This window comes from Martes martes (genome assembly GCF_963455335.1).
Source record: "Martes martes genome assembly, chromosome: 15".
NCBI classification, from domain to species: Eukaryota; Metazoa; Chordata; class Mammalia; order Carnivora; family Mustelidae; genus Martes; species Martes martes.
Window position 1 is genome coordinate 11,759,283 of NC_137903.1, and position 27,754 is coordinate 11,787,036.

A 27,754-nucleotide genomic window follows, 5' to 3' on the forward strand; every position below is an offset into this window, starting at 1 on the left:
GTATTTCCAACTCTTTATCTTGAATTTTGATGAAATCACTTTACTGTGTCTTGACCAGTACTTTTAAAATAATGAAATAAAATAGATTTTTAAAAATTTGGAGTACCTCCTAGGTTGTAAGCATAGATACTATTTTGGGCAACTTTTGTTATGGGACAGTGAGGAGGGAAAGGGAGGGGGAGTCAAGGAGGGGTGGGGGGGGAGTTGTGACTGAAATGAAATGGGATGTAAAATCATTTTTATTGCTAATTGTTGAGGTTTTTTTTTTTTTTTTTTTTTTAAAGTTCAAAATGTATGTACAAGAAAGAGAGCACATCTGACCGGATAGCTTTACTGCTCAAAAAAATGCTTCAGTGACTGCTGGAGTCCTCAAGGTCAAGTGTAAGCACCTCAACACAGTAGATGAAAGCTCTTGGTCACCCACCCTTGCTGCAGTGTCCCCTTTTACCTTATACTGTCACACCTGCTTTGACAGTAGCTCCTTGCTGGCTCGTTTGCCTCTAGGCCTTCAGATCTGTTGGGTTCATGGTTTTCTAGAGAAACACGACATAGTTGACTAGTCTGGGAATGTCCACCTCCTCTCCCTCTCTCCTGCTGCCCCCACCCTGGCTACTTTTTACTCCCTCAGCAGGATTTAGCTTAGAAGTTACTTCCAGTAGGAAGATTTGTTGTTGTTGTTGACACTCTACCCTCCCAACCCCATTCTGGTCTGCTGACCCTCCTGTGCTCCCTTGACTGACTACCGTGTGTTTGTCCATCTGTCTTCCCTGGAGGAGGGAACGTCCTTAAGGCCAAGAATTCTCTTTTCTCGTCTCTTTGTCCTGACACAGAGACAGCACATAGAGATGTGTAGCCCTACTGGAGAGTGTTGTGTAGGAAAGATCAAAGCAGGGAGAAAGATGTGAGACCATTGAGGGTCTGGTCATCCTCAGGGATTTTGACCCACAGACTGTGGCCTCATTCTTCCTCTTACTTCGTTGATCTGTCCAGTTCCAGTCCCCTGAGTTTGGAGGTAAGGAACCAGAGTTGCTAGGGAAGTTGCAAGGCCTATATGAATGTGTATTAGTTTAAATTTATTGCCGGTGGTATTTGTGTGGTTAATGACAATCCACTTGCTCTTTCCAAGCCTCGGTTTCCTTTACTGGACAATGAAGATTTTGACTCACATCGTCTCTGTGGTTCGTTCTGTTTCTTCGTAAGTCTGTGTGGTCCCGTCAGCTGGCTGATAGAGATTATGACACATGTGTGAGGGGGGGATTGTTGACCCCGCACGGACAGGCAGTGTTGGGGTCTTTGATCAAACTGTCTTATACCTACTACTACAATTTCTTAGTTAATTTAGTGATTAAAAAATTTTTTACAGGGGAGCCTGGGCAGCTCAGTTGGTTAAGCATCTGACTCTTGATTTCAGCTCAGGTCATGATCTCAGGGTCTGAGGTCAAGCCCCTGCTTAAGAGTCTATCTCTTCTTCTCCCCCTGCCTCCTCCTCCCTCTCTAAAAATAAAAAAAATAAAATAAAATGAATTTGTACAGTATGTTTCTTCTTCAGCTAAGTCAGTAGTTCTCAACTTGGGGGCGTTTTGCTCTGCAGAGGGCATCCAGCAACGTCTAGAGACATTGGTGATTGTCCCAGCTGGGAAAGTGCTATGGGTATTTTGGTGGGTAGGGGCTAGCAACGCGGCTCCAGCCCCAAATGTCAGTAGTGCTGAGGCTCAGAAACCCTGAGGAACTAGTAACCACCTGCAGAGTTTTAGTGCTTTCAGCCAGAGCTCGATACTGTGTGTTAGCATTTATTGCAGTATGCATGACTTTTTAAATGTAATAAATACTTCATGTGCGTCCACTTATTCAATGTTTAATTATGTTGAAAGGGAGGGGGCTATTTCATGGCTGTCTTTAAAAAGAGATTTGAAATTTAAAATTTGTCGAACAAAAATATTAAAGTCGTGATAAGCCTTCGTGAGAAAGGTTCCCGCAGTCAGCCGTGTGGCCCAATCAGATTAGGTCTGACCTCCCTTGAGGCACATGTCTTCTTTACTTCTTCAGTCTCAGAGGGGCACTAGCTTTTTAGTCTACGAGTGGAGGGGAGCTTCTCGTCCTTCCTTTAGTTCCGGCCGCACAGCAGCAGGCATTATATGTGGTCACCCCCAGGGACAACTGCAAGGAGAGCAGCAGAGCCGGGACAGTCCCCGGCTGCGGCAGGTGCGCTCCGAGGGACCAGCTGCCCGCTGCGCGGCGTGGGACGCTGCTCAGGGGCTGACGGTCCCGGTGAGCTCCGAAGCTTGAGTTCATAGCCCTGCCCCAGCTGTGTCACCCCCGGGGAGGTCATCTTGATAAGTATCTGTTTCTCCATCTCAACACTGGGGTACTAACGTAACCTTCCTAGAGCTCCCGTGGGAACTAAGATTTACATGTCAAGCACGTAGCACAGAGTCTGGCAAGTAGTAAGTGTTCGGCAAGTGTTGCAGCAAACATCTTTCGAATCACTGGTACCCTGCCTGCTCATTCCCCTTGAGTTAGGTCACCAAACCGAGTGTCACATCTGTGCCAAATGCGGTCCTCCACTCCAGAGGGTGTGGCAGGATGCCCTTACCGTGAGAAGAGATGTCACGCTACTGTGGCCTGATTTCTACACACCCCGCTGCTTGGGCGCAGAGCAGCAGACACTGTAGAACAATTCAGGACACGTCCTCTTCCATCCGTTTGTTCTTTACTTGCCTTCGTAGACAGCGTGCTCGTTGTTGATGTACCATCCTGATGCACGCAGGGATTTTCTTTTTTCTTTTTGAGGTTGAGGATTTATTGAAAGAAATTCGATCTATTTGTTTCTTTTCCCACTCTCCTAATGGTTTTCAGTTTTCAGATTTACTTCCTAATATTCTGGCACAATTTACGCTGTATGGCAAAATAGCTAATAAAGCTTATGGGGAAGCAACTTGATATGGTGAAATAACACATTTTTACCTCTGTTTATGATTTTAAGGGTACTGTTTTTGGTGACTGTCATTAGAGGCTTTTAATCTTATTCTGTCTGATACATTGAGTGTTGTGTCTTAGGCACAAAGAATAGTGTGTTCGGATTTGCATGTGACCAGGAGCTTGTGGCTACATAGGTGTGTAGCTAGCTGCTCCCCCTGTGTACGCCCCCTCTCCCCTGGCCCCGTGTGGGCATCAAGGAGCTATGGAGCTTGTGTTAAGAGTTCACCACCATTGCCTTTCGTGGTAAGCTGGCATCATCCCCAAGTGGCAAGACTTTAGATCTAGAATTGTATGGCCTATCAAACCCTAATGATGGTAATGTAATATAATCATATGGTGGTATTTTTCTAACCTCTTTTTAGAATGCGGACCTCCTGCTTGGACATGTCCCACTTTACTGTGGCAAACAGGGCAGATCTGCTTTTAGTCCCTCTGTCCCAAGGAAAGATGGAGAGGTAGAGAGGACATAGAAAAGAAAGGGCAGTGGAGGGTGACAGAGTTCAGTTTTCTCCCTCTTCCAGTAAACCTGAAAATGGTTGAAATGTCAGCAAGTAGACTGCTAATTCACATGAAGTTTCTCTTTCTGGCTTCATATTACTAGAAAGGTGCATTTATGCAGTGGCTAAGCAGGGTTAGGCATGTAAGCAATGATTATGGAGTAGTTTCTCTGAATTTGTGTCCAAGTAAGTGCTGTTTCCCATGCTTTCGTTTTGGTTAGCTCTTACAGGGCAAAATTCATGCTTGCTTCTGGGATCACGTGTAGTCCATTTGCTGGGATGGTGGCAGACAGAGCTGAGTTCTAGGCCCAACTAAGAGGGTAGTAGTTTGTCCTTTCTTACATCTCTGTAACTTGTATTTTCCATGGTGTGTCAGCCAGAATCTTGACCTGCTAAATCTTAGTATTACTTAAGGGAAAACACTCCAGAGGATACTATTACTGGATGTAATACTAAAGGATACTAGCTTTGAATCAGTTGCTCATTGGCATACAGGCTCATGTGCAAGAGTGATTATAGGTTACTCCAGTATCTTTGTGAATACAAGAAGGGAGACGTGGGAATGCTGTTTCCACTCACCTGTGTGTCAGTGGGCTGTGGGACTTGTTGAGTTGAGGAGTAATATCAAGCATAGGCTTGGCCAATTAGAAGGATTGGCGTCTAGTGTGGGAGAAATTACAATCACAAAATAAATAGGTAGCGAGAAGAGTTAAGACTTTTGATTGTGTAAGTTTGAAAGAAGGTAAGAGTCAGAGTAGGATGAGGGATAGGAACTGGAACTTGGGACAGAAAGATAGAAAAGAGAGGGAAAGTATTTTTGAAGCAGTGCCTGGAAAGATGTCTTAAGGATACACTGGCTCCCATGTTCAAGGAGGGTCCTGTGGGGAGGTTAGCCTGGAATAAAGTGGTAAGTAATGGTAATCCTTTGAGAAAAGGCTTTCACTGACTATGAGACTAGAGTCAAATCCCAGGCGAAGACAAGCTTCTCCAGGAGCTGTTACAGCTACCTACCAAGACGAACAAGCAGGGTGATAGGGTGGAAATACCACCTGAATTAAATGTCAGGAGGATTGGGTTCTAGTTGGATTCTGACACTGATTCTGTGGCAGGAAGCACATCTTTAACCTCCCCAAGACTCTGTTTTCTTTACTATAAAATGAGGTTTTGAACCAGTCAGTCTTTAAATGCCTTACATCTTTGTATTTCTTTTACTCTTTGTCTTTTCAGCAAACATAAGCATGTAGATCTAGTCCTTGTTAGTGGCATTATTTTGAAAGTGTAGGACAGAAACAAATAATGTGCTTTAATGGAAAGTAACTTTTAGATAATTTGGGGGATCTATTGTTTGAATATCATTTTGGAAGTGTGATAAAAGGAAAAAACCTGATTGTATAGAACTTGCTAAAATTTGAGCTGTACCCTTTTTCTGGGGCAGTGTTTTGATTTCTTTTTTTATTGCACTGAGATGGAAATTTTAAAGTCAGAGACTAATCAAAGAGTTGGAGGCACCCCTGATTTCTTCACACAGTACTTAACTATCTCTGTGTAACTTGCTGTGCTTCTCACTACCTACCAGAAGATGAGCTACTCTAATCACTTGAAAAGTCCTGAACCTCAAAGTTAGGACAACTGCAGTCTCTGTTATTGGAGAGGGAACTCAGGGCGGTGTTGCCTTCAACTCACAGCTGAGCCACTATGAGGAATGCTGGGTGTGTGCGGGCGGAACAGAGGCTATATTCTACAGAAATTATAGGCCCAGGGAGAAATGAATTACAATTAACCTTTACCTTATTAGTTTTATGTTTAGGGGATAAATTTTCTCCCTTATTTATATATAGAAGTGTACACATGAAGAACAGCAAGCTGGATAACTTAATTCCTTAGAAAAATAGAGTTTTAGTAAGACAAGGAATTTTTCCAGTATTCCTCTTCTTTTAGGAGAGGGTGCAGCCTCCTTAGCTTGCTCACCTTGCATAAGAAGAAGGTTCCAGATCAATCTGATTCCTATTTGCTAAGCTTTAAGAAAGCATAAATGTGTGAATGAAAGAAAGAAAGAAGACAGCCTCCATCTCCTCCCCTCTCTCCCCATCTCCCCCTGTTTAATTCAGTCTAAGAGCCACTGCGGAGGGCTAAAGTAGGAGTCTGCATGACATAAAACTTAGAAGCCATAAGAGACTAGATCAATAATTTACCTGCATAACATTAAAAAATTTCTACATGGAGCACATTAAGCTACCACATGGAATGGGAAAATCTGTTACAGCTCTTATGTTCAAAAGGCCAATTTTCTTTGTATGTAAAGAGTACATACAAATAAATAGGAAAAAGAGTAGCAACCCAACAGGAAATCTGCAAAGGAAAGGAACAGGCTAGTCATCCTCTTCTCATTAACAAGAAGGCTGCGGTATACTGAATACCGTTTCTCATCTGTTACATTGACAAAGGTCCAGAGTTAAAGCATCTTTTGAAAAGTCTGTAGGGAAGCAAGCATTTTCAAAACTTGCTGATCAGATGCATCAGCCACCTCTGTGGAGCACAGTTTGGAAATATCTAGCAAATTTACTGATACACGTTACCTTTGACCTGGCAATTTCACTTCTAGGAATTTATCCACTAATATATTCCTGCACAAATTGACAAGAGTGTAAGGTTATTCACTGTATAGTATTTGTAGCAGCAGAAGAGTGTAGACATTTGTAGCTGCAGAAGAGCGTAGACATCATAGCTGCCCATCAATAGGGGACTAGTTAAATAAATTGTGTGTCTGTACAGTGGAATACTGTGCAACTGTTAAAAATAAATTTTGTGGGGAATGACGTCTAAGATATATGTTAAGAGAAAAAAAAGTCACTTATTTGCTTGTATGGGCACAGTGTTCCTGGAAGCACACAGCAATCACACTGGTTGTCTGTAAACAACCAGGACACTAGAGTACTAGAGTCAGAGACTTTGCAAAGACCTTTTTAGATCTCTTGAATTCTTAACCATGGGGATTTTCCTCTTTGTAACTATTTTATAAATAGTTTTTCAATTAAAAATGAAAACATCTTTCAGTTCAAATGAAGGAAAATTTATCAAGTTTATCAAATACTTTTACAGATTCGACAGCCGTAAGTGTCAGATAATTTTTTTCTTTCTGTGTAGCTACAGATACCCTAGCGGGGTCTCTGGAATGGATTATTCACTACATTTCCTAATAGTGGTGAATGTTCCTGGAATGATCTCTGTGTGAGTCTTTTAATGTCTTACTGGTTTATATGTGCTTATGTTAAAACTTTTTGCACTGATATTCAAAACAGATTAGTTTGTGGTGGCTGTTTTCTTTACTGGTCATCTTTAATGTGTTTTGATAAGGAATATTATTGAGATTTTTAAAAAGAAATGGCAAGATTTCCTTTTCGTTCCCCCTCGTCCCTCAAGGCAGACAGGCTGAGATGCAATACTTTTGATACTTTTGCATACACTGTAATTGAAGTTTTACCCACAGGAAGAAGAAGGAAATTCTTGCAAAACACAAAAAACATCCTGGCTGCAAGATTGTGTTTTATCCTTATCTCCAACCAATGATCTTATGGTTATAGCTCGAGGGCAAAAAGCTGTTTTTCTAGTGCGTAAGTACTCTTACTATTTTCAGTGTACCTTATTTTAATGCATAGAGTAGGAAAGAAATGGATTAGGTAGAAAGAAAAATATTATTTATGTTGTATGCATTGTATGGTGGCATTCTATAGCATATTTCACATACTGTATAACGCCTTTTATTTCTGGGTGTTTCTTATTTCTTTCCTTCTTTCTGTTCTGTTTGTTTCCTCTCCATTTTTCTTTCTTGACTGCAGATACTTTAACTGGCTCTGTTGCATGTCAGAGGCCAAACTGGACATTGTCCAGTTTTTTCAAGGGGCAGTCAGAGCTAAAAAGGCTGCTGACCCCTTTTTAGTAATCATGTGAATGAGGTGATTTTTAACTATAATTTGAAAACTCATAGGACTCTAGTTTCTTATTTGGGACATACATTTTCAATATATAATTTGTGTTGAAGATTAAAATTAAGGTTTACGTAAGATATGAAAGACCTCACTGATAAAAACAAGATCATATATTAAATGCTGTGGAATGGTCCTAAAAGATTTATACTCCTATAGCATAAATCTAATAGAAAAGTGTTCTCTGTCATCTGAAGATGAAAATCATTTTATAAATACAACATATGGGGAGATGGGGTGGTGTATAAGAATTAATAACTTTATTCTGCAAGAGCTAGGACATTAGATGAATTTAATTGGAGGAAGGAGAGACAAAAGGCAAGTAGCCTGGGTCAAGTTTAATCAAAATCTTATAAAAATTTTTTCAGTGTTTACCTATAAAAAGACCCAAACCCATTAATATAGAATAGTTACATTCTGTACTCACTCTAAAGGGAAACCATGAAATTCATAAATCACTGTTTTAGTATACTATAAAGTGATTTTATATGATAACTCTTTTTTTCAGCAAAATGGAAATACAGTGATAAAGGAAAGGAAGAAATGCAATTTGCTGTTGGCTGGAGTGGTTCTTTAAATGTCGAAGAAGGGTGGGTACGAGTTAAGTTTTTGTTTCTCTATGTGTTAAATGTGTATGTGAAATTGTTTGACTTGTGAGAAGTTTCATCACTGGGATACTTAGTGAATATCTATTCATCCCAACTTAGAGGTTGTAGAGCCTGATTAAGCCAGCAAATCTAAATTTTACTAATGTGATTACTATTTTTTTTTTAACTCCTGTTTGCAGAGGACATTTAAAGAAGAACTCAGAATCCCATTCTTTCTATAATTTGTCATTTCCTGTGTTCTCCATCACTAATTTTATTTAGCCAGAAAGTCGAAGGCAGCCATTGTCTTCTCTGCTTGGGTAGCACTGGCCTTGTACCTAAAGGGGACAGTGCTACATTAATTCTTAAACCTCATAAATACTTCAGAAAGGCAAGTTGGTAAATTCAGGTTTCTAAATGACCCAGTAAGGTAGTTCTTCGGTATGATTATGTGGTGTTGCTGCTAACCTGGAACCTGGAACCCGGAACCCAAAACTGTTTTTACTTAAATTTTTATGACTGAAAGCTATCTGGTGAGAATGAATAAGATCCTTCAGACTTTGGGTTCAGATAAAAGACAACCAATTGGAAGCCCATAGTCCGTGCTTGGCACATCGTAGCTACTCACTGAAATGTTTTCTACTCTTACCAAAATAAATGATAACATTTCTTCTTAAGTCATTTGGCCTAACCATTTTGAAGACATTTGATTTCTGTCAGAAATGCAAAGCAGACATAATGGCTCAGTTACTTTAAAGACAACAAACAAAAAGATGTATTTGTTCAGTGGTTGCCTAATAAGATGTATAGGGCAGGAGTGGTTATAGTTTCTTGAATAAGCTGGTGATGGGTCCCGCGGGTTGACAGGTTACATTAAAGTCAGTCAGTAGGGGGCGCCTGGGAGGCTCAGTGGGTTAAAGCCTCTGCCTTCTGCTCAGGTCATGGGTCCTGGGACCAAGTCCCGCATCGGGCTCTCTGCTCATTGGGGAGCCTGCTTCCCCCTCTCTCTCTGCCTGCCTCTCTGTCTACTTGTAATTTCTGTCAAATAAATACATTAAAAATCTTAAAAAAAAAAAAAAGTCAGTCAGTAGGAGTTATTTTAATTTTGAAGGTTAGTCTCTGAGATCCTGACAGATTTTTCAAGTCCACATGTCACAAAAAGAATCTTTTAGGGAACATCCACCTGAGCATGTGCTTGGAAATGGGTTATCTGGGGCAAATTCTGCAAAGTATCTAGGAAGAAGCCAACTAGTTGAAATGGAGTTCGTCCTTAGAATAATGTGCTTGCAGGAATATGGTTTGCCTGTAATGTGACTGACATTCCTCCCACGCTCTACCCAGTCGGTGCTTGCTGATGCAGAGGAGAGGGAACTGCAGGAAATGACTGGTGATGACTCGCTAGTTCTCAGTTCTGAGTATAATTGGTTGTGTGTATGGTAAAGTTTTTGCTTTCTCTTGTGCTTTTTATAACACAGAATGAAGAATCCTGTTTTTTAACCTCAAGTGAATGTGATGTTACCCTTTTATGTGAATGATTTTTTTATTTTTAGTTTTAGGGGAAAGAACAAGCATGAACATGTGCTAGAGAGGGCAGGGGCAGAGGGGAGAGAGAGAGAATCTTAAGCAGGCTCCAAGCTTAGCGTGGAACCTGTTGTGGGGCTCGATCTCATGACCCTGAGATCATGACCTGAGCCAAAAATAAAGAGTCAGATGGCTAACCAGCTGAGCCACCCAGGCACCTCTTATGTGAATGATATTTATAATTCTACTTATGATGGAGTTTTACTGTATTTTTACTTACACCTTGAATAAAACTGATCCACAGAGCTCATTCTTCCATGGGTTGCCCTTAATGTAAAAATTACAGGGAAATCAAAGTAATTGATAAACTCATTAGATAAGCCTATAATTTTGTTTTTGTTTTTAGAGAACATGTAACCAGTGCTCTATGTATCCCACTAGCAAGCCAAAAGAGGTAAGGATAAATAAGTTGTTTGTTTTCTTTGCTTTGGTTTATGAGCTACTAAGAGCATAAATTTTGTCTGTAACAGGAGTTCCACAGGGCGTCCTGACTGGACCTGCATCGTGGTGGGCTTTACTTCAGGTTACGTGCGCTTCTACACTGAGGTGAGTGGGGTGTTGAGCAGTTAGAAAACACCACCCGACTGGAATATCTAGTCGTGCATCCGCGTTATCTTTCTTGTGACTCATTACCTGCTGCTTGGGAATGTGGAGTACCTACTGCATGGGGGTTGAAGCAGGGACTTAGGGCCGGGGGGAGAAGGTGTGCTGGAAAGTTCTGGTAGAAGCTATAGAGAAAAGAAGCTGTATTCTTCTCAGAGAGTATCTGATCTCCATGGAAAATGGTTGGGGAAATGATACTCTTTGCCTGGCCATACTGGTTCACGTCTATTGGTAAAAAAACAAGCAGGGCTCCTCTCTGCTTCCTCCTAGAGTGGTGTGCTCTTGCTTGCACAACTTTTGAATGAAGACCCAGTACTACAGCTGAAATGCAGGACCTATGAAATCCCACGACACCCTGGCGTGACCGAACAGGTAGTGTAGACGATTGTGTTCAGAGGAACCGTGGCTTTACTTTGAAGTCGTATTTTCTCTCTTTTTGGGGAAACCTAAAGGTATCTTTGTCTTGCAGCATAGTTAGCTCTGCTGTCATATTCTAGAAATATAACCTATTTATAACTGAGTCAAGAAACCCCAGTCTTGCTTTTACTTATTTAATGAAATACCCTGCGTTTTGTTCTACAAAATAATAAAACACTTTAGTCAGAAGCCCGATAGAGTTCCTTACTTTTGAAATTTGAGAGTGACTTAAGGCACAGATGTGGTATATATGTTTTTGATTCGAATTTAGGTGTAAAAATTTTTATAGTAAAAGATAAAAGTTCTGGCTTTATTTTTAATACTATTATATACCTATTTCTCAGAAAGGGGGTGAAGTTTTTGTTTATAGGGGAAGGTAGAAGCACTGAACTGAAGATTTGGACAGAAAAGAATGCTGTTTTGTATGTAAGGCTCTCTGAATATAGTTTTCACTTTGCACGTGCTGTGCAAGAATTTGATAGTCTCACAGTAAAAAAAAGATTGTAGAGCCACGAAAACTACTGTGGTCTTCTTTGGCTCAAAGTAAACATCATCAAATCTATGTAAATATGCATTCCTTCTTTTTACTATCCTGCTTCCAAAAGGTTTCAAGTAAACAGATGCATGTATTATGTACCTGTGTGGACTTAAATTGTATGAGAGATGGCCTGGAGCTATGGGGACTGGAGCTGTAGAAGAAACTTAATCTAGTAAAAGAGACTAGACTAATTCCTATTAATACCTTTCAGTGAGTTAATCAGTAATGCAAAGCAATACCTAGTCAATTGCTTTTTTACAGAAGTAGATCTGCTTAGCAATGATGAAAATGTATTATTTTCTTCTTTCTTATTTCTTTAATAGAATGAAGAGTTGAGTATCTTATATCCGGTTGCCATTGTGACTATTGATGGATTTAGCCTTTTTCAGTCTCTTCGTGCTTGTCGAAATCAGGTAGCAAAAGGTAATTTTTTGGCAAGATGTATCAAACCTCTAATGTCTTGCTTAATCTAACCTACTTAAGAGAATGAAACATGTGCTCTGCATTAAAAAGGCCTGTGCACTAGATTTACAGAAAAAAAAAAAACAAAACCCTGCTACATAAGGATGGGAGTGCATTTTGGGGTAGATTGCTTAGTAAGATAAAGGCAAGGACTAAAAATCTACACTCTCTACCTGTTGAGGCGAGGGAACCAAATTTCTCACCAGACCAGCAGCTCTTGGGCTGGCACACTAGAATCCCGTGATTCTGCAGTGTAGCCGTCCTCAATGAGGGTAAAGATACCTCTGTGTGTTGGGGGAGTTTTCCTGCCCGTAGGCAGGATGCAGCAGGGAGTCAACACTAGCTTTTTGCTACCGTGGAACACTTCTGAATGGACTAGTTGGAGGCCTGAACAGTGTGTATATGGGCGACTACATTGTTTCCAAACTTGGGGGTGAAAAGTGCACAAATAATCGAGAGTTCTTAGTCTTACTACTCTTAGTTTACCTTCTTACGAGGATACAGAACAGAGTTGTATTTCATCGAATTCAAGATGCCATTGTTTGTAGCCGCACTCATATTTTATGTACCACAAAGCAGCAAAAATGCTGCCAGAGAAAAACACACCATCGATTTTAAGATCCCAATTTTAGAAAAGCCTTAATTAAACCCAGGGAAAATACCAGGTTTAGTGGAGACTTTTCTCTTTTACTTCTGGGTTTGGGTAGAGCAGCCTTAATGGCCCTAAAACAAAGTTTGTTTTGTTTGCAGATTGATGTGATTGGTAAAATCCTGAAGTTTTGGTTATGTGGGCCTTTAATAGCACATGCTTTTCTGTCAGGCCAGAACTTGTTTGAATGTTTATACCTATTTTCATAATCGTAAATTATTTAAATTTAGGCACAATAAGCATCATTATCTTGAGGTCATTGAAAATAGTTACCATTAATATATATGCCTACAGAGACTGGGAGTTTTCTGCAGGTAAGAATTCAGTCAATGAAATAAATTAGAAACAGATAATTATAATTGGTATTGTCAACCATTTAATTTTTGTTATTTTTGAATTCCTCTTTTTTTTTTTCTGTGTAAGACCATAAGGCCATTTTGTCTCTAGGAAGGAAGTAAGCCATTTAGTGCCCTCTTATTGTAAGTTGCTCTAAAAAGAATTCTGATGGCATAGCCAAGAAATTGTTGTGCTTTTTATTTCTGCATGTAGGAAAATTCTCTTTTCTTGGCCTTACTATTAAATCTGAAGTGCTTAGAGGAATATATATTTCACTTATTACAGTACTTTCTGGAATAAGCAACCAGAATCCAGCTGTATTCTTTTTTTTTTTTTTTTTTTTTGTATGCTACGTGTTTCTTTGTTGTTGTTGTTGTTGTTTTAGATTTTATTTGTCAGAGACAGAATTTGAGCACAAGCAGGGGGAGTGGCAGGCAGAGGGAGAGGCAGACTCCCTGCTAAGCAGGGAGTCTGATGAGGGGCTTGATCCTAGGACCCTGGAGTCATGACCCGAGCCAAAGGCAGACTCTTCACTGACTGAGCCACCCAGTCGCCCCCAGCTGTATTCTAATATGTAGCTTGAGAATTTACTGATAAATAGGACCTTGTGCCTGTAGCAAGAGGTGTAATACTGCTTTTTCTTTTCATTACTCACTAGGCAGAAATACTGAGCAGTGACGGGCGTTTTATTCATTCTTTCTGGTAATGCTGTTGCTGTTAACATATCTGTCAAGGCTGGCCTTGGTTACTTGCCTTAGAGACCTTGCTGGATGTGCGCTCCTGCCAGGCGTATCATCAGGTTTTTAGTTTTTCACCAAGGCACTGGTAGCTGTTCGCAGAATTTTATCCACTGTCTTTCTCCAGGGGAAGAAATTGCTTATTTTGTCATCAATTTGCAGTTTGAATTCACCCTAAATTTTAGTAATCGTCTAGGGTTTTTAATGGCCTCCTCCAATTACGTGAATGTTCTGAAAATCGTTTGTGACAGTCAACTTACCCTTAACGTTTACATTTTACACGTATTGTCTTGGCATGAATAAACTTCACTTTAACCTTGTTTGCATTGCCGTCCTCATTATCATTTAAATTTTAGAGTAAACAAGTTATTACATTTTTAATGGCTTTTTGTAAAACTTCATCCACTACAGTTAAGTTTGGGTTGTTTGATTTTTGTCTTTAACAGCTGCAGCATCTGGCAATGAGAACATACAGCCCCCACCGTTAGCCTATAAGAAATGGGGTCTCCAAGATATTGACACTATTATTGATCATGCTAGTATCGGTAAGCATTACCGGTTCAAATTTTTATGCAATTTATTTCTTTCACTTTTTAATTGATGTGTCTCATTTATGAGAAATGTACTTTATTCTTATGTGAAAAGAAAATGCATCGCCTTTAGTGAGACATTTGGAAGTTACTCCAGACTTTCAGATTATCATAGGTGTATGTGTTTAAGAAGTGGTAGGAGGTTTTTTGTTTTGTGTTTTTTTTTTTCAATTTTTTATTTCTTTTCAGCATAACAGTATTCATTGTTTTTTCACCACACCCAGTGCTCCATTCAATCCGTGCCCTCCCTAATACCCACCACCTGGTTCCTCCGACCTCCCACCCCCCCCCCCCCCCCGCCCCTTCAAAACCCTCAGGTTGTTTTTCAGAGTCCATAGTCTCTCATGGTTCACCTCCCCTTCCAATTTCCCTCAACTCCCTTCTCCTCTCCATCTCCCCTTGTCCTCCATGTTATTTGTTATGCTAAGAAGTGGTAGGAGTTTTAACAATTATGTCTTCAGCAGCAGTATCGAACAGTTTTAGGTCTTTCACTATTTGTCTAAGATTTTTTTGCAGGTAAGTTTAATCCATGAAATTACCATATAGATCAGTCTTCTAAAATATAATCTTTGGACCAGCAGAATATAGATAAAAACAGATTTCTTCTTGCAAGCATATTTGAAGACTCACTCTGTTGGGCATTGGGAACACAGAAATGAAAAGACATGGTCTCATCCAGGAAGCATGAGTTTAGTTGGAAGACACATGTGAAAACAATTGCAGGACTACAACAGTAGTAGATGAGGGGACCAGCGGGAGTGGGAGCAGAGAAGCCCCTGACACTGAGGGAAGTAGGGAGCAGGAAGCTGACTTCGGTCTGACATTGGAAGAATGAGTAGGACTTGACCAGGAGAACAAGCACAGAGAAGGCATCTGGTCGACCTGTACACGGGCCAGGGAGTGGAAGTGCGCTGTCTGGGCACTAATGGGCACTAAGGCCAGCTGGCAAGCAAGCTTGTAAATAGGAATTAGATTTTGAAGGGGCTCGTGTACTGTGCAGAGGAGTTTAGATCTTTCTCCTAGCAGCACTGAGAGCCATTGGAGCATTCTAAGAAAGAGAATGGTATTATCACTTAGCCTGTTAGAAAAATCACTTTGGTGGAAGTTTTTGCAGGCTATAATATAGAGGTCAATATTAGAAACTAGGCACAGTAAGGAAGCTGTAATTATCTTGGTAAGAAGTGATGAGTTTCTGAATTAAGGTAGTAGAAATGGGAGTGGAGAAGAAGATACTACTTAAAAATTGTTTTTTCTGTTTATCAATATATGCTTATTAAAAAATTCAAATAGTACATAAATATACAAAGAAAAAAGGAAAAACACCCCCTTCATCCTACCGTCCAGAGATACTTACCATTGGCATTTTGGTAAACCTCCTTACAGACTTGTATGTGAAATGCATGTGTAATCTATCTATCTATATATATATATAGATATATATGGTTATATAGAGAAATAGTTTTTCACAAATAGGATTCTATCATACCAACTATACTGTAGCTGTTTCTAATCAATGTATTTAAAGAGCCTTCCAATCAGTTTTGCTAAATACACATTTTTATCAGGGTCCTAATAGAAGACAGATGGCACCCTTGAAATAGGACAGTTGAAACTCGTTTTATTTATAGAGAAACTACTTAGGAAGATGTGGTGTAGGAGAACCGTAAGGGATGGTACAGTATCTCGGGGGTTCTTAGCAGCCCAGCTGTTAACCACTCCCAGGCCAAATGGGGTGACGGCCTGAAGCAGTTCCAGAACTTGGAGATGATGAGTAGAATCAGCATCTTAAGAGCAGGTTGACTTCTGCACGAATGTTTCACAGGGAAATAGGTGTCCTGGCTTCAGTTTCCTTTCTGTCCTTGATCTGCTGATGAGGCTTCCCATCGTCTGAACCCCAGTGGAGGTCAACGTAACGGACACACACTGGCCCCTGGGAGTGGGTGGGGAGAAAAGGAAGGAGTGTGAACCTGCAGGGTTAGACAGAAGATACCTGACACAGAGATCTCTTTGTTTATTGTTGCACGGTTCTGTGGAACACTCTGCAATCAGCACTTTACTGGTAGCCAGTTAGTCTGTCTTCACTTTTTGGCTGCAAAATTCCAAAGCATTGAGTGCAGTTCAGGATAGCTTCCCTGTTCTGTTAACTGAACTGTGGAACATTGCAACGGGCTAAGAACAATGATTGGATAGAAATTATCAGTCTATTCATTTATCTCCCAGCCTACAAAATGATTTTTTAAAAAAGCACAATGTACTTTATTTTGCATGTGCGTCTTTATGTGAAGTTTTGATTAATTCATTCAACAAATAAATGAATATTATGTCCTAGGTGTTAATTAATGTTGGAGCTAGACATACAAGGCAGACAGGACCCTGCCCTGATGAAGCTTACTTTCTGGTAATCAGGAGACGCACAGTGAACGATCGAACCAAATGAATAATTTGGTAATTTTGAAATGTTGGTATGCATCATGAAGAAAATAGGCAGAGAGTGGTGATAGAGAGTAAAGAGAGAGGACCATCAGGTAGACTGGTGAGGAAAGGTCTCTCCAGGGAGGTGACCTTCACACTGAGATGTGAAGGGTGAGAAGGAGCCAGCTATGTGAATAGGTGTAGGAGGAGCATTCTGGGCAGAGGAAGCAGCAAAGAGACAGGCCTGTGGGGCCTCAGCATCCTGAGAAACAGGAAGGAGGTCAATATGACTTGATGGTAAACTTAAGGATCAACAGGACAAAGTCAGGTTGGAGATGTAGACTAGGGTCAGATCACATAGGGTAAGGAGTTCGGATTCTGTTCTAAGTATGGTGGATGTCATTGATGGAGTCTAGATATGGAATATTTCAAATCATCCTTCTGACCTGCTGCTTAGAGAGAGGCTTGTAAAATAAAAAGTAAAGGCAGGGAGACCAGGAAGGAGTTTGTTGCAGGAGGGGAGAATGATGGCTTTGCCTATGATGGGAGCAGTGGAGTTGGAGAGGGTAGATGGAATAAACATGTATTTTGCACTTGGAGAGGGATGGATTTGAGAAAAAAGAGAAAGGAAAGATTTGAGGATTTCTTAGTTTTCAATTTGTTATTTTAAGGATTTTTTTGGTTTTTAAATTTGAGCAAATGAGTAGGTGATCAGACTTTACTAAAATGAGAATAAGGAGAAGGAGGATGTTTGAGGTGGACAGATTGGAGTTATATTTTTTCCAGGTTAACTTTTGACACAATTACACATTCAAATGGAGGTATCAAGTGGGCAGTTAGACATACATGTCTAAAGCTTAGGGAAGAAGTCCAGATTATTGATAAAAATTTGGGTGGGAACAGTTGACTATGGAATGCTTCATAGAATCCAAGAAAGGGAGAGGGTCCATTGGATTTGACAACATACAGCTCTTCATTGAGTATGATATGAGCACTTTAGGTGGACCAGTGAGGATGAAAGCCAGATTGGAATAGGTCGAAGGAGAACTATTTCCACCCCTACTTTCAAAAATTAGAAACACAAGAACAAGAAACTGGATCACACATCTCCATTTTTATGTCCAGTCTTGACCACTTCCTTAAAATTCATATTCCTTCTCTAGCTCCTGTTGAACTTTTGTCCACCTGGATATCCAAACTTAACATACCCAAAGCAGAATTCTTGATTTCCTCCCCAGACTCGTTCCTCCTTTTTTCTTCTATAGCATCTTTTTTGTTGCTCACACCAAAAGATTGTCACCCTTGCCCCCTCTTATTCTCATGTGTTTCATCCAGCCTCCCATTTGTCTCTTCCTGTCTGACCACCACTCATCTCCATCCCTGTTAGCACCATGATCTGAGCCATCATCATGTCTTGCCTGAATTATTGAGAGAAAAAAATATTCTAACTGGTCTTTCTGCTGCCTTTCTTCCCTCTCTAAAATTTTTTCACCAGTTAGCAGCTAATATCCTTTTGAAATATAAGTCATTTTTTGTTACTCTTTTGCACAAAATGTCATGCATAGTGGCTTCCATCTTATTCCTAATAAAATCCAAAGGCTTGACAGAAGCATACCAGGCCTGCCATTGCCTGGTTTTTTGGTCTGTCTTTTACCTTCTCTTCTTTAGTACTCCCGCCCCCTCTGTGTTCCACCGCGCTCATCTCCTTGTTGTTGCTGAGATGCACCAAGCATCCTCCACCTGAGAGCACTTGCGATTGGTGCTCCTCCCTAGAAAATTTTACACAGCTAGCCACGTGGCTCGCTCTCTCATTTCATTCAGGTCTCTGCTCAAATATTATTTTGTCAAAGAAGCCTTCTATAGCCACTATAATGGACCTAGGAAATCATCCAATGAGTTTGACTTTGTGGAACTTTATATTAAGATTTAAATTAGTATGAATATTTTAATAATGATAATATTTAATTCTTAATAGTAGTTTAATATTTAATAAATTATATTTCAAGTTGGCATTCTGTTTATAGAAATATTATATTTTAATGTATTTTTAACTAAATTATAATTTATAATATAAATTATGTTAATATTTATACTAAGGTGTTTCAAAGTGTGGAAAGGTCTCAGATGTTCAGGAAATTAAAAAAAACTCACATCTAAGGAAATGTAATTACAGTAGGCAGCTTGTCTCAGCAGTGAGTAATATTTACATCATTCTTAATGAAAACAGTGAATGTGAATTTAAAAATTGAAATATGTGTATGTTGGAAGGATATGGTGGAAAGAAGAGGGGCTGTCAATAAGCTGTATCTTCATTTGCCTTAAATCAGTGAAAAATAATGCTAAGATTGGTGACTCAGAAGACAGCAGACCTCTGGATCCTGTCACTTGGTTGTAGTATAGAGAGCCAGACAGCGTGTTAGATAACAAGACGGGGTTGTAGTCAGCCAGCTGTAGACTGTAGGAGAGGAGTGTCACAGAGGCATGGGGGGGAGGGGTCAAGCAGGATAGTAGGATTTGGGACTGGTCTTGGATGTCCATTTGTTTGTAAACCTTACTCGGAAACCCAGATGTATCCCCCCCCTCAACCCCCACCCCCTGGCAATGATCAGCTGTTCTGCTGTAAACAGCAGAGAATACGGAAAGTCTGGGTCATCCAGGTTAGGATTTAGCCAGGTGAGTATGTGAGAGAGACACAGGGCAATTTTAGGTGTCTGCAAGAGAATGATTGTGATGGAACACAAATCTAGGCCAGATAAGAAGGGGAGTGAACATGGAAATTGCTTGATAGTGAAAAAATAGTAGGATTAATGAAACTCTTGATGAAATTGTGGAAAATTATAGGGTTAGTACAGTAAGACGGAAAGCTACGAGGTGGTTGTCAAAAGGTGGTATGCTTGAAATCAGGGTTTCAAAGGCTATAGAGTTGACGACAGGATCTTAGGTGTGTGGGGCACTGACAGTGGATGACTGAAATTGTGGGAAGGGGAAGATCACAGTGGTAAGGATGGAAAGAACTGATCAGCCATCTCTTTAGAATAAATTAGAATAAACCTGCTTTAAATTTGGGTGCGTATTGGGAAATTGTCCTCTGGATAGCTTGTAGCAATTTATACTCCCACCTATAGCATGTGGGAGTATGAAAAGAAGTTATTCTAAAGCTTAAATTTCAATTTATATGCCACACAATTCACCCTTTGATTTCATTCTGGTAGAGTCAGGCAAAACTTATAGAAATTTTTATCATATAGTAAAAACATTTTGTATTTTGAATCATGAATTCATTCATGAATGTGAGCCAGGCATTCTGATCTTTCCGCACAGTCCAACTTCTGCAACAGTTTAATTCCTGAATCCAGCAAATGGTTTGCTCATGAACTCCCTAAAAGTATTTCCTTTCTCAGGACTCTTCTTCAGGAACAATGTGTTTTTTGACCATTTGCAGGCAAAGTAGAGGCAACACCTATGTGTGAAAATTAGGATCACTCATATTCCATTCTACAGTGTATTTGAGTTCAGAACTTCCCAACTGGGTATCTTCATGGACCATATGACGACCCAGGTCCCATATGCATGCCTGAGTCCACACAAGTTGGCATTAGCAGTACGTCTTTACTTCCTAGGTCTTAAGCTTATCTACCCCCACCCCCCGTCTCTTCCTGCCACCCAGGTGAATTTACATGATCTTGGTTTTTCCTCTGCTACTCCACATAGGCATGTGGGTGCCAGCATTCAGTCTGTCTGCTTTTGCCTTGGGGGAAATGAAAAGTTAACTCTTCCTTAGAAAAGTTGGGGATTTCTGGACTACAAAGTAAAGGTTTGAAAGTGTTTGTTTTTGCTGGGTTGGGAGGGGTATAGGAGCACAGATGCTCTCTCACTTTGTGGGGGGAGTTAGCACCACCTCTATGGAATACAATATAACAGTATTGAATAAAATTTTTAAAAATGTGATCCCCTCTGAGCCCACACTGCTGTCTATAAGAGTTTTCCATACAGGTAGAGTTCTGTAGGTGCACAAAGACATATCAGAGATATAAACTGCAGCATTGTTTGTCATGGCAAAAGATGGGAAGCAGCCTAGATGTCAGTAGGTCAGATCAGTTATGGTATGGCTGTTCAGTGGATGAGTGATGAAGAAGAATGAGGCATGTCTCCTTGATGTTTTATTAAATAAAGCACACAACCACTGTCATTTATGTATGTACAACATCTCTGGAAAGCAGCAAAAGAGACTGTTTCAGTTGGGGCCTCTAAGCACCGACTGAAACCTGGAGATCTAGGCAGACTATACTTTTGTACTGTTTGAATTTTGTATCTGTTAGAAAATTAATATTTAAATTTTGTTTTTGTAGCATTTTATGGCTTAGAGGAATAGATGGCACTTTTAATATCTTATGAATAGCTTATGACATTGATTTTTGTATTTTAAAAATGACTTCTGTTATATAAAACGAAGCAGTTTGTGGCTTCGAATGGAATTGACGTAAAAATTTAATGACCTAAAATGAGTGTCATTTTAGTGCATTCTGCTCACGTGTTGTTGCTGTTGTTGTTTTAAAATAGGTATCATGACTCTGTCCCCTTTCGACCAAATGAAGACTGCCTCCAACATAGGGGGATTTAACGCAGCAATTAAAAACAGTCCACCCGCCATGTCACAGTACATCACTGTCGGGTCCAATCCATTTACTGGCTTCTTCTATGCGCTAGAGGTAACAGTTTCCTCACTGATCACGAGTGAGGCCTCTCTTGGTTTTTCAGCTTGTCTACAAATGGAATATTGTGAGTTAGTCTTAGAAAGATTCAGCAGTTTACATGTCTGAGTTTCCTTGGAAGCTAAAATCAGTCTCCGCTGACTTTCTCCTAAATTCTTAGGGGAATTGAGAAGGTACTGAAGTCAGCGTAGAACTAGACTTCTGTGTTTCTGATGCCCCAGGTTCTTGGACAGTTGATTTGTCTTTAAATATTGATGCAGTCATCAGCGGCTCAGGGTTGTGAATGTCGGCCCACCAGGGATTTGAGTAAATCGTGAATTGTAAAGCTGCCAACGATAGTTGATGTAAGTGGTGAAAATTGGCTTCTAAAATAGGGGACCACTAGGTGCTGGACTTGGTGTCTCTTATTTCTTGCTTAAAAAAACCAACCTTCTCAGAATTGTCCAGACTATCTCTTTACTTTAATAAAAATATATATTTAAAAAAGAGGAGGGACAGGAGCCAGTTGTATGTAGATCAGAAATCCATAGCCCTGCTAGAATAATGCCATCTTAATGTCCTAGTTTAAACTTTTTAAGTTAATTACAACATAAGGAGGAAAGTCTTGGAGACAAGTAGAGGACTAGCGATTTTACTGTTCAACTCTAGAGTTGAAATTTTTGATTTTATTGCTACCTCCTAAGATAAAGCTTTTGTCATATGGTCTGAAAGATGCTGCATATTTTTGCTAGTGCAGGCTTTACAGCTTCTCACAAGTTTTAAAAAGTAAACCTTGCCTAGAAAGCGTGTTTTGTTTCTCTGTCAGCTGTTGAGTTTTCTCTTGGGCGCGTCCTGTTTTCCAGGGGAGCACCCAGCCGTTACTGTCTCACGTGGCGCTGGCGGTCGCAAGTAAACTCACTTCTGCTTTATTTAACGCTGCCAGGTAATTCCAGCACCGTTCTGGGTAAAAGTAGCTGTATTATCTGTGTGTCTGTAAAGTTACCTGGGTGGTTTTCACAACTGTTTTGGTCATCTGCACGTTAAAATGCCGGGAGCGCTGGTTTAATTCTCCAATTCCTTTCTGTGCAGTGGCTGGCTTGGTTGGAAAAGCAAGCACGAAGAAGAAGCCGTGCAGAAGCAGAAGCCAAAGGTCGAGCCGGCCACCCCGTTGGCTGTCAGGCAAGTCTGTCACGCTCCTCTCGCAGTTCTGTATTTTAGCAGGAGTGCTGTTGAACTTCTGGTCTTTCGGGGCGCTTAGCTGCTGCGCCGATCTCACGAGGTTCTGTCACGATATGAACTTCTCGAGGAGGGTGGTTCTTGCCTGTTTGGCTCACAGCTGCCTCCCTGGCCTGTGGGAGGTGCTCAGTATGTATTTGCCGAGTGGGCTTTTTTCCCCAAATACCTATAACCTTAGCTTAAGTTGCAAGAAAATTTGTTTTGGGAGAGCTGTTGAATTTTTTTAAAGAGCTGAGATAGTTTGTCAGTAAGCTGTATAAACTTAAAAAGTGCTCAGTGATTTCTTTAAAAAAACATAAAACAAGGAGTCCCATGCATTCAAGCACTCCTCAGAAGGCAGGGTTGTGCTCTTTTGTTCACTTCCGTTGTGCTATAGGATAGTGTATGTGTCAGGTTCTGGGGTGAGAGAGTGTGATTTTTGCTTGATTTTGTTTTTAAATCATTTTTGTTACCTAATGTAAAATACTACCATAAAGGGAACCAGAACCATGCCCCTCTTGCAGATGTTCTTCATCTAAGAGGTATAACTAATTATCTGTTATTAAAATTTATTGAAGATGATCCTCTACGTTTTTTTCATCTTTTTAAAAATCTGATAACATCTCATATTTTCTAAATTCACTGAAGAATCAAGAAGTAAGCCAGATGGCCCTGTGCCTCCCAAGTAGGTTAGAGCATTGGGGTACCTCGTCTCAGGAGTTTGCTCCGAGCTAAAGTAAGATTGGTTCTAGACCAAGAACAGTTGAGAGATAATTATTATCATTGTTTATTATTTAGTAGAGGGGAAGTTCTTGAGGTAGAAAGAGTGATGTCAGCAGGATATGATATCTAGCAGAAAGAAGAGATTAGAAATATGAACTTAAGTCAGACAAAAGATGCCTGTGTAGGAGCAAAGTATTCCAAAATTTCATTAGTTATGAGGGTGCTGTTTACTATGATATAACAGTTAATCAAGAAAAGATTGTTATACTTGATAGTCTCTAAAAATAAAAGATTAGATATCTATATAGAAAATCTATGAAATAAAACATAAGTGTTTTATTTTATAATGGAAGAAACTTCTTATGCACTTTGTGTTGCAAAATGTCTGATGTGATTAGTTAATAAATTAACTATTAATCTATGCAGGGTTTATATTTCTTCTTTTTTTAAAAGATTTTATTTATCTACCCAGCAGACAGAGATCACAAGTAGGCAGAGGGGGAAGCAGGCTCCCCGCTGAGTGGAGAGCCTGATGCGGGGATGCGGGGCTTTATCCTAGACCCTGAGATCATGACCTGAGCTGAAGGCAGAGGCTTTAACCTTAACACTGAGCCACCCAGGTGCCCCTATGTTTCTTTATATAAAAACAGATTTGGCCTATTTTGTTTATGCAGCTCATGATTCTGTCATCTTTTTCTAGACTGGAATTTAATTTGAGCTTTTTATTTTCTTTTAAACACCAGATTTGGACTTCCAGATTCTAGACGCCATGGTGAAAGTATATGTCTGTCTCCATGTAACACACTGGCAGCAGTAACAGATGATTTTGGCAGAGTGATTTTATTGGATGTGGCTAGAGGAATTGCAATACGCATGTGGAAAGGTACTTCCTTATAAAAATCCAGAAAAAAAATGTTAATTTCCTTTTTTACCCCAGTACTTGAGCAGTATTATCATCCTTTAGCTTCTGGTGGACAACATTGCTTAATTTGTTATGTTTATGCTGTCTTTTTTTTTTTTTTTAACATGAACTCATTTCAGTAGTGCTTGATTGTAGTCCAATTGATCTGCCCTTTAAGTTTGATCAACTTATAGGCACTTTTAATCTCTTCCTTGTTTACTTTTCAGTTCTCACTGTCATTGTCAAATCCCTGAAATCAGTTTCTTGCCCTGTTACATTCATTCCATTTCACAAGGTCATGTTTAAGTCAGATGTTCTCTTCAAATCTAGAATGCTATGTCTTTCAAACTGAAGATGGCAAAACCCATCTTTGCTGACACGACATCCATATCCATATGCTTGGGTTAAGTTCTTAAGTTTCTTGGTCAGGAGTTGTAGTTAGCTGCTAATAAAAGACCATGTTCAGGATTGATATGATATGCCCAGGACATCCTCAGGAGCCCAGTTTCACTTCTTGAGCTTCCCCACTCAAAGTTATTTCATGGTTCACATGGCTGCTGGCGCTCCAGCCTTTGTATCTGCATTCCAGGAAGGAGGAAAGGAAGAGGAGGAACTATCAACTGAGCCAGTTCACCGTGAAGATGATTTCCTGCCAAGCTTTTTCTGCAGTGCATTAGCCAGGACTTAGTCACATAGTCATACCTATCTATCTATAAGGGAGACTTGTAAATATCTAGGCACACTGTCCACCTGAAAAACACAAAATCTCTCTGACCAAGGAAGAGGGGAGGATGCATATTTTGGAATCATCTGGAGTAGTGACATGTCAGCACAGACAGACTACTGCTTAGAAACCACAGTAATCATGCAATCTGATCTGTACTGAGCAGTGTGAGGACTAATGGATTTGAGGGCATTAAGTTACTCTGGACGGATAGAGAACACTGTCACCTTCTTGCCAGAGAATTCCTGCCGTGTTTACCTATTACATGTTTAAGTGTCTGTAGAAAACAGGTTTTAATGCTGCAGATACATCATTTCTATTGGTGTTTGTCTTCTGAAATAACATGAAGGGTGGTTCTCAGCAAGACTTTTCCAGAATGTAGAAGACATAGTTACACCAGCTGGGCCAGACCCACTGTAGCGATCTTATTGCTGGCACTGCTGCTTTTCCTTCTGTAGCGGGTGCAGTTTTCTTTCACACTCGGACGAGAAGGGTCAGTTGCCTGTGGAAGGGGCCCCCCTGAGATGGAAGACAGTGTCAGCTACATCTGTCTCATATGGGCTGGGGCTTCCTGCCGCTGCCTTGGACCATATTCTCCCTGTCTGCATAGCACCAAGGGACTTGAAAAGCAGGAAATCAAGTTGATCTTTCTCTTATATTTTAATTGGACTTTTATTTAAAATCTAAACCTGATAATACCCCCCGGATTTTTTAAAGGGAGAGAATTTTTTTAAAGAGAAGGAGCGACGAGCATGGCATTGTGGAAGGGTACTCATAAAGCTGTAATGATCTCTGTTTTTTTTTTGTTTGGTTGTTTTGGTGTTTTTTTAAGAATAAGAAGTGATCAGAAGCAAATATAACAAAATGCTAAGATTTAATGAGACTTGGTGATGGATTCTGTATTTATTATAATTATTATCTTTTTCTGTTTAAGATACTTCATACTAAAAAGATAATGTATTTTTGTAGCTTTTCTTAACCCCTCGCTAAAATACCCCAGAGTCCTTCAGAAGGTTACAATTGGCCCTAACTAACTAATTAGCTTCCCTTTTCCTTGGTCTGTAAGGGTATCGAGATGCACAGATCGGTTGGATCCAAATCATAGAGGACCTCCACGAAAGAGTACCAGAAAAGGCAGATCTTTCCCCTTTTGGAAATACTCAGGGTCCAAGCCGAGTAGCTCAGTTCCTTGTGATCTATGCACCAAGAAGGGGAATCTTAGAAGTGTGGAGCACACAGCAGGGACCTAGAGTGGGAGCCTTCAACGTGGGAAAGCACTGCAGGTAAGCGGCAAACCCTGGCATTTTCCTGGTTACGAAAAGGAATGCTTTTATGAAAGTCTTTATTAAAGCTACTTATTAGGTTGTTTGAGAATTGCAGTGTTATTATGGTTTTCCCTCCAAGCGCCTGCTATATGATTAAGGATTAAGTATTTAATAACAAAAAAATCTTACTGAAAAGGCCATGATACACTACCGAATTTAATAAAGTTACCTGTGGTGCTGCCATTTATCCCCATCCCTTACGTACGCTGTGGAGGCTCAAAAGGAGAGATTCCTTCAGATTCCTGCGGTGATGATGTTAAGTGAGGTGCAGCCTTTGTTTGCCGTTGCTACATAAGCCTGACTGTCCTTTGATTTTCTGGCCCATTTTATCAAGGCAGCACTCTGCCAGTCAGGATCCGTTTTACTTATGCTTTTGGTATCAGTTAGTGTTTATTTGCCTTATGAGTGCTCCTGAATTGGTAATAATGTAGGGGTCCCTCGCTATCATGAAAGCACTTTCGGCATTTTTCCTTTTGTCTGATATTCTTACCATACCGGTTTGCCATTTTCTCAGGCTTCTGTATCCTGGCTATAAAATAATGGGCTTAAATAATGTTACCAGTCAGAGTTGGCAGCCGCAGACTTACCAGATCTGCCTTGTTGATCCGGTGTCTGGAAGTGTGAAAACAGTCAATGTTCCTTTCCATTTAGCGCTGAGGTAAGATTCATCCGGGGTCCCTCTGCTAACTTTTCCATCCCTTGTTTTGCTCTTTGTTTTGTAGTTACCATTTCGTTGTGGTTTTTTCTCATTAGACAGATATCTTTAAAGTTAAACAGGAAGAATATGAAGGAAAAGAGTAGGAGACTTAGACGTAGGAGGAAAGCGATTTCACGTTCTGTAAGAATTTGTTGTATTTATTGTTTTAGCGACAAGAAGTGTGAACGGGCCAAGGACATGCACCTAGTGAAGAAGCTGGCCGCCCTGCTGAAAACGAGACCTCCCCACCTCGGTGCGTGTCCTGCAGCAAAATAATAATGTATACTCTTAGGTCATTTTCTCAATTAGTAGCGTATTCTAAATGCAGCAGTCAAAATATTTCCATTCATTTGTGAGCTGTTGGAACTCCTCGAAGTAAGATGAGGTCCCAGTAATCATGTATATTTCTTATTGGAATTGCTCTGTAAATAGGAGGCATCCCTCTGGGTGATATTAAAATTTGTAACAATAAAACAATACTGTGAGAGAAACCGGAAGTCCTTTAGCTGACTGATAGCCCCCAATAAGTGCGTTCTTCTTTCAGAGTAAAGTTTCCCTCGTAATAAAAGTGAAAAATTTACCTTGGTTCATTTTCTCTCTGTAGATCTGGTTGAAACACAAATGAAGGAACTAATTCTTGATATTAAGTACCCTGCAACCAAGAAACAAGTGAGTATGTGTGATATATGAACTTCCCTGCTGGGTAGCTCGGACATGTTTCTCTTAAGAAAGCCTTTATTTTCCTCTTTCCCTCCGAACATGACAGGCTAACCTCTTTTCCATTTTTTTATTCCTGCATCCTTTTTATATTCCCTTATGGAAGTTCCCATTGTCTCTCTTTCTCCTTTCCTCCTTTTTTTTTTTAAATTAAGTAACATTACTGTACACACGTGTGCATGTTTGAAACACACACACACACACACACTATACATACCATATACTCAGATAATAATCATGAGCACATCGGTGTGGCCGCCCACCTTAGGAAATAGAATGTTACCAAGAACTCTGAAGAGCCCTCCGTGTCCCTCCTCAAGCCCCTTCTCCCATTCTTAAGGTAACGAGCGTTCAGAATTTTGTGTTTCTCTCTCTCTTGCTTTTAATGGT

At 40.2% G+C, this 27,754-nt stretch overlaps 1 protein-coding gene across 1 annotated transcript in view; it reads left to right on the forward strand.

Moving 5' to 3' along the window:
- The window catches only part of RAB3GAP2 (RAB3 GTPase activating non-catalytic protein subunit 2), a 94,993-nt gene that overhangs the window by 30,456 nt on the left and 36,783 nt on the right, over window positions 1-27,754 (forward strand). Inside the window, exons 3-17 of the mRNA XM_080824022.1 lie at window positions 6,964-7,087; window positions 7,968-8,049; window positions 9,974-10,021; window positions 10,098-10,173; window positions 10,501-10,602; window positions 11,509-11,608; window positions 13,816-13,914; window positions 20,932-21,080; window positions 21,926-22,005; window positions 22,152-22,241; window positions 23,744-23,883; window positions 25,692-25,908; window positions 26,465-26,608; window positions 26,818-26,900; window positions 27,252-27,316. Of these exons, the coding sequence (XP_080680148.1) occupies window positions 6,964-7,087; window positions 7,968-8,049; window positions 9,974-10,021; window positions 10,098-10,173; window positions 10,501-10,602; window positions 11,509-11,608; window positions 13,816-13,914; window positions 20,932-21,080; window positions 21,926-22,005; window positions 22,152-22,241; window positions 23,744-23,883; window positions 25,692-25,908; window positions 26,465-26,608; window positions 26,818-26,900; window positions 27,252-27,316 (1,599 nt within the window). The remainder of the gene's footprint in view (window positions 1-6,963; window positions 7,088-7,967; window positions 8,050-9,973; window positions 10,022-10,097; window positions 10,174-10,500; window positions 10,603-11,508; window positions 11,609-13,815; window positions 13,915-20,931; window positions 21,081-21,925; window positions 22,006-22,151; window positions 22,242-23,743; window positions 23,884-25,691; window positions 25,909-26,464; window positions 26,609-26,817; window positions 26,901-27,251; window positions 27,317-27,754) is intronic.